The following is a 7,077-nucleotide window of genomic DNA, read 5'->3' as shown; positions in this document are numbered from 1 at the left end:
TACATTTGAGAGATGAACAACACACATCTGGGAGGCCGACGCAAATGGCCAAAACTGTCTGTCGGTACATTTTGATCTAAAAAAACATACGACACACCCTGGAGGTAAGCAAACCTCCAGGACTTCTTCAGCACTAGAATTGGCGGAAAAATGGCGGAAAAATTACCCCCAGATACTGATTAATGCCGACGGTATCTGCAACCTCATTGATGCTTTTAAATTGTCTTCGTCGGCTGGCTGTGACCAAATCACAGTAAATTATTAAAAAAGACATCATCAACCTCGTTCCAGAGATTAGAATTAATCTTCACCCAGTCTTTGCAATCCGAGGAAGTCCCGGATGATTGGAAAGTTGCCCAAATCGTTCCAGTCTTTAAATCAGGTGACCGCAAATCAGCCTCTAACTACCGTCCTATATCATTAACCAGTATCCCACCCAAACTTCTCCAGCACATTATATCCACGAACCTAATGGCACATCTAGAATCTAACGACTTCTTTTATCCTCACCAGCATGGTTTTAGCAAACACCTTTCATGCGAAACACAGCTTGCCGAGTTCATACATGACTTACTCGAATCCATGGACAATAACCTTCAAGTAGATGCCATATTCCTCGATTACTCGAAAGCATTTGATCGCTTCCGCCATAACCACTTACTTCAAAAGCTTTCATTGCTAGGAATTCCAGCCAACCTAATCCACTGGATCGAAAATTTTCTTTCAGGACGCAAGCAGTTCACTTCCGCGAACGTTACCCACTCACCCTTCACCAGCGTAACATCAGGGGTCCCTCAAGGCGCCGGACTGTCACCACTTCTATTCCTCATTTACATTAATCATCTCTCTTGTAACATAAACTCTAGTTTACGGCTTTTTGTAGATGATTGCGTCATATGCAGAGTTATTGGGGCGACCAACGATTCATCTTTACTTCAAACAGCCTTAGTCGCTTTGGGACGTTAAACCCCATAAACCAAACCAAACCGATCTTAACATGCTCGCCTCATGGTGTAATAAGTCCCTCCTTTCCTTGAACATCAGCAAGTGCAAATCTATGTCTTTCACGAGAAAACGCACGGTGAATCCGCATCAGTACAGCATTGGCTCACTTCTTGTCGACCCCACATTATCCTACAAATATCTCAGCCTCCACCTAACACCATCACTATCATGGGTAACCCACATTCAAAACATTTGCGCAGAAGCCTCACGCACACTCGGTTACTTACAACGTAACTTGAAGGCCGCATCCCCTGAAATAAAGAAACTAGCATACATGACATTCATTCGCCCGAAATTAGAATATGCGTCATCCATTTGGCACCCGTCTCAAGCTTATCTCGCCTCCGGCCTCGAAGCCGTACAGAACCGCGCCATCCGCTTTATAACATCTTATTATTCAAGGAAAACCAGCATCACAGCACTGAAACAGTCCGTCTCCATTCCATCGCTCACATCACGCCGCATCATATCTCGCCTCTGTCTTCTGCATCATTTCTATTATCATCCGCGCTCACACCACGCAAAACTAGAACCCCCCCATAGGCTGTCTAGCCGCTTGAACCATAATCATTGCATCGCTAGCATCAACTTTCGCACGTTAGCACTCAGTTCTTTTTTTTTCCCGCACGCAATAGCATTATGGAATGCCCTGCCAAACACCATTGTAGCATGCACTAATCGCAAATCATTCCATGAAATACTAAAGGACCATTTTTCGTGAGTGCAATCTTTTCAATTATATGTTGTGCTTGATACAGACAATAGACCCTTTGCAAATCCTTGCAGTTAGTCAGCCTCCGGTCTGGCAACCTGAGAGCGCCGCCATCGTGAAGGAGCGGCGTCCCGCGGCGTAGTGTTGTAGTGTTGCTCGCGTGTGTGTCTACGTGCATGTGTAGAGTTCGACAGCTGCCTGGCAGTCACTTGCACACCGTGCGCACGCTACAGCGTTTGAACGGCATGGCGAGCACTATGGCCCCGATAGTGATCCCGATCACAGGATGGGAAAATAATCTCGCGGTGCTACCGTGCCTTACAGAGCAGAAGATGCAGCTCTTTTATAGCAGCCGGTCGGGATCGGAGCGCTCACTCGGGCGAAGCTACAACTTTAGCATCGAGTCTTTCTTGCGTCCTTCGTCTCTGCAGACATGCAGTTCCAGTCAAAGGTATGTACTACGTCTGTACGATTTGGAGCGCGGCGTATGCATTTTTCGATCGTTGTCAATACGGAGCTTGCAAGAGTTGTGCGGGTCGCAGAACAAACCAGTTCGAACAGACACGCGCTTTGTGGTTTCTCCTGGATGGTTTCATACATGCCCTCGGCTAATTTCTTCGCCTCAAACTTAATAATGCTTGAGCTGAGCGAGTGGAAGATGCAGGGCGATCACACATTCGTAGGGGGAGCATTTACCTCTTGCGGCGTCGACATTCAGCAGTTAACTCGCCCCGATGGCGCAGTGATTAGGGCGCTCGAATGCTGATCCCGAGACTTAGTTTCGATGAAGGCGAAATGCAAGGCGCCCGTGCACCGTGCTAACCCCACGTGGTCGAAATTAATCTGGAGTCCTCCACTACGGCATCTCTCGTAGCCGATATCAATTTGGGACGTTAAGCCCCATGTACCATTTCGTTCCACAGTTCAAGGTGCCTGCCTTCCATCCCAAGTTCGATCAATGTTATCCATGCGGAAAATGTCATTCAGCCTGCATGCGGCTTCAGCACAGTTCAGCGCGCTTGTCCCATGTTAAAAAGAGCCCCCGGTGCTTTGCATACCTAGCAAGCTGCCAAAATCGTCCAACGTTCGAGCAAGGTAAACAACTTTTCAACCCCGCCGTATGGCCGGTACTTTGTGGGGTTTAGTGCTTTTTTTTTGCGGTAACTCAGTGAACCGTGGCCCTGATATAAATAAAAAAATAAGTGACACACCAGCTGACACTGGGTGTTTTCTACATTTCAGACAAAACGTGGGAGCCAAGCATTGCTAGCATGCAGCCACTTGATTAACCTACGTGAAATTTGGGGATGAAGTTGCACCACGTGAAATATGCAGTTTAATTGCTTAAATAAACTCTTTTTGTTCTTTTTCAGCAGCGGGCTTGTCTTCATAAAGGCTGCGTGTTATCGCAGCAAAAAGAAAAACAGCCCACCGTACACAGTCATTGCAGCCATCAACGACCAGGGCGACATAGTTTATGGGACGTGTGAATGCCCAGCTGGCAAACTGGCATGCAACCATCTCATGGCGATGCTGCGGACTGTCCAGCTACTGCAGTCAAAAGGCTTTTCGGAAGCACCCGATCACATTTACTGTACAGACCTACCCCAGCAGTGGAGGGTGCCTCGGAGAAGCACCATTCAGGGTGGCTCTGTTCAGGCTGTAGACTGGAGAAGTGTGCGAGAGGGAGGTGTTAGTGTTCCAAAACCTGCCACACCAAAGGAGCGCAGGTGGCACCCTCGCAATGAGCAGCAGCAAGATGCTGCAAAACAGCAGCTTGCCACTAGGCTGTTGGCACTGGCACCCGGGAACAAATTTGCAAAGGCGTTGCTTGCAACACCAGGGCAGCCTTTCAAAAAAACAAAATATGGCATGGCCCCAGCGTCAGCACCATTGGCTTACCAGCAGCCGCTCCAGCCACATGGCTTTAAAAGTTATGTGGCAGGCATTTCATTTGCCGAGCTTCGTGACGCGCAACTTATACCTCCTCCAGAATTTTTTGCAGGTTGCAGTGCATGGACACCACCCGCCCACATAGAAGCAAATAAATTTCTGAAGGTAATTTCTGCGTTCAGCATTGTGAACAGTATATTATCAAAATTTATTCTTTCACTCTATGTCTTCACCATGCCAATTTCTGTTCACCTCTCCCACCTTTTTTTGTATGCAGAAATGGTTGTGCATATTTAGAATTCAGCATCCGCAAGAAATTTCTAAAGAAATTTTGAAGCAAAATATGCAAGTCTTGTGTTATAGGCACGTGAAACAGAATTTACAGAGGGAACTGCGGTAGCAGTTTCACTTGCAAATGATGTTCTAATTCATTTCCAGTGAAAGTGGGCACCAAAGAGCCACAGGACAAAAAGCTGCAAAAATGCTCTCAATCCCACACACATTTGCATCATTTCATGTGTTTCTGTGATACGTGATGTAAGCTGCAACAGATTGATTGCAGCTGTTACGTCCACTTTCATGCACCCTGCAGGAGGTGCGTACAACACATCAGGCATCACTAGTGCTTGAGAAGAGCACACGGCAGCAGGCAAAGAGTGCTACATGGAAGAGGCAGCGAAGCCACCGGCTGACAGCATCAAATTTTGGTGTGGTACTCAACAGAAAAAACTGGACTTTGAAAGGTCTGAATGGCATAGCAAGCTCCAAAGACCTATCAAAGGTGCCGGCTATTAGGTATGCAAAAAACAAAACTTTTTTACGAGTTTATTTCAATACCACACTTCTGTAATATGTGAATCAGTTGTGCAAGTAAAATTTGACTTGAAAGACACAATAGCTGTGACAACTAGAATTGGGTGTATGCAAGAGTACAGTGCTGTGTTTACTGCATGCCATGGAAGGGCTGAAATCCTAAAGGACTGATGGACCGAACATTTGCACCCTGCTTAAGAGAACCGACCCTTCTGGAGACCATATTTTGTTATGCTCATGGCCAACTCTTTGTTGCATGCAGGTATGGAATTGCCAACGAGACCATGGCAGCAAACCGTTACGAGGATGTTATGAAGTCCATGGGGCACGATGTGACAACTAGCACTTGCGGCCTACTGGTGAATCCAGAGTTCCCATGGCTCGGTGCTTCACCGGACAGAATTGTATTTGATCCTGTCGAGTCGAGCCATGGGGTACTTGAAATCAAATGTCCCTATTCCTTGCGTGATGTCAAGGGGAACGAACTCACGGCACACAGCCTCTGTTCAGAAATGACATCCAGCGGCCCAATGCTCAAGAGAGAGCACATTTACTATGCTCAGATCATCGGCAAAATGGCCATACCTGGGCTAAGCTGGGGCGACTTTGTCGTTTACGGCAAATACTTTATTCTTGTAGAAAGAATAAGGTTCGACCAGGTGGAGTGGGAGGGCATGAGGGAAATGCTGGACAGCTTTTACTTTGATACACTGATGCCCTATTTGGAGAGGAATTCACAAATCTGAAGTGTTTCAAACCTCTGCAACATAAGTGGTGCTGTAAAGAAGAAGACGATCAGCGCCCGCAGTGGGAGCGCCAACGCCTAGCGCGAGACGAGAGCGCTGACTGTTCCAGCCTGGACGTGCGATTTCGCTGCTCCGCCTGGTCGTCCCGGCCAAGCGTCTTTTTCCAGTAAAGCCCCTTACATCTTGGTGGAGGTCGCGGAGTTCCATCCTGGCTCGACGCAACCGTACCCTCGCTACCACCATGCCATCTGACACCACCCTGACCCAGCCCGTCGGCACTTCACCGATGCCCGTTGTTTGTCCTGGTACGCTCCGCCAGTGCGATGCTACCATCTTCAGCGGTATGGACGACAACGACGTCGAGGATTGGCTCTCCTCTTACGAAAGGGTGAGCGCCCATAACCGGTGGGACGACCCAGTGAAGCTAACCAACGTGATATTTTATCTCACCGGAGAAGCCAATCTCTGGTATAAGAACCAAAAAGCGGAGTTTACCACCTGGTCCGCCTTCAAAGCCAGTCTCACAGATATCTTCGGCCGCCCGGCCGACCGCAAGCTTCGCGCCAAGCAGCGTCTTCGAGTTCGCGCCCAGCAGACCGGCGAAACGTTCACGAGCTATATCGAGGACGTCATCGACCTCTGCAAGCGTGTCGACGCGTCGATGACAGAGGAAGAGAAAATCAAGCATGTCCTCAAGGGCATCGAGGAGGACGCCTTTCACATGCTTGTGGCTAAGAACCCCACCACCGTGAGCGCCATATTCGACCTGTGCCAAGCCTACGACGAGCTCCGCCGCCTGCGTGTTTCCACTCGGTCACCCTCTGCACAGCCCGAGACGCTCGCTGGCCTTGTGTGTACCGAAGACAGCCCCCTTTTGCTTCAGATCAAGCAATTTGTTCGTGAGGAGGTCGCTCGGCAGCTGTCGCTCCTTCCGTCCGTTCCGAGTTCACCATCTCATCTTGCGCCTATACTTCAGCAAGAAATACGGGAGCAAGTGTCTGAGGCCCTGCCATCTGGTTGTCCCCCACCTTCCGTTACTGCCCCTCTTACCTATGCCGAGGCCGTCCAGCAACCTCGCCCTGCGGCGTTTGTGCCGTCTCGACCTGCACCGCGGCCGACCCCGTTCCCTCCTGCTACTCGGCCGCCACCCCAACGCTACCACCCTTGGCGGACGCCTGACAACCTTCCCATCTGCTACGCCTGTGGCATTCCGGGTCACGTGATGCGTCACTGCCGCCGGCGCTACCTTCTCCCTCCTGATACCTCCGACCCTCGCGCCTACACCTACGCCCCTCCCCAGCACTTTCAGCCTCCCTCCCCTCCTGACACCGTCCCCACTTCCGATGGCCCCCGGACTGTTCGCCACCGTTCCCCATCTCCCCGTCGTCGCTCGGTTTCTCCGATGCACCGTCGTCCTACTTCCCCACCGGAAAACTAGTCCCCGCAGTTCCGGAGGCAAGAGCTGCGTGTTTGACGAAAAGTTCAAGACCTCGCCTATCTCCGTGCAATGTCATTGAAGTTTCTGTAGAGGGCACAAATGCTTTTGCCCTGGTTGATACTGGCGCTGCTGTATCCGTATTGAGTGAGAAACTGTGCCGCAAGTTGCGCAAAGTGACAACGCCGCTATTTGGACTTTCGCTGCAAGCCGCCAATTCGCACCTGATTAATTCGTTGGCCGCCTGTACTGCCAGGGTCACTATTAAGGACGCTCTGTACATCATTGAATTCATCGTTTTTTCCTCATGCTCTCATGACGTCATCTTAGGGTGGGACTTTCTTTCCCAACATCACGCCGTCATTGACTGCACTCGAGCCGAGGTCGAGTTTTTTCCCTTCCACGATGATCTGATTGGCCCGCCCCAAACAACGTGCGCGAAATTAACTGTGGTCGACGATATCGCGATACCG

General features: G+C 49.8%; 1 protein-coding gene across 1 annotated transcript; it reads left to right on the top strand.

Annotated features, from left to right (window-relative positions):
* Positions 1 to 2,677: 2,677 nt before the first annotated feature.
* On the top strand, positions 2,678 to 5,169 carry LOC149355747 (uncharacterized). Its single transcript, XM_089576178.1, has 3 exons — positions 2,678 to 3,775; positions 4,203 to 4,405; positions 4,686 to 5,169. Exons 1-3 carry the CDS (start codon positions 3,047 to 3,049, stop codon positions 5,167 to 5,169), a joined length of 1,416 nt encoding a protein of 471 aa, XP_089432304.1. The 5' UTR covers positions 2,678 to 3,046.
* Positions 5,170 to 7,077: the final 1,908 nt, after the last annotated feature.

This window comes from Amblyomma mixtum, chromosome 3 (genome assembly GCF_055824585.1).
Source record: "Amblyomma mixtum isolate Tamu chromosome 3, ASM5582458v1, whole genome shotgun sequence".
In the NCBI taxonomy this organism is placed as follows: domain Eukaryota; kingdom Metazoa; phylum Arthropoda; class Arachnida; order Ixodida; family Ixodidae; genus Amblyomma; species Amblyomma mixtum.
This window is presented reverse-complemented; position numbering and strand designations above follow the sequence as displayed.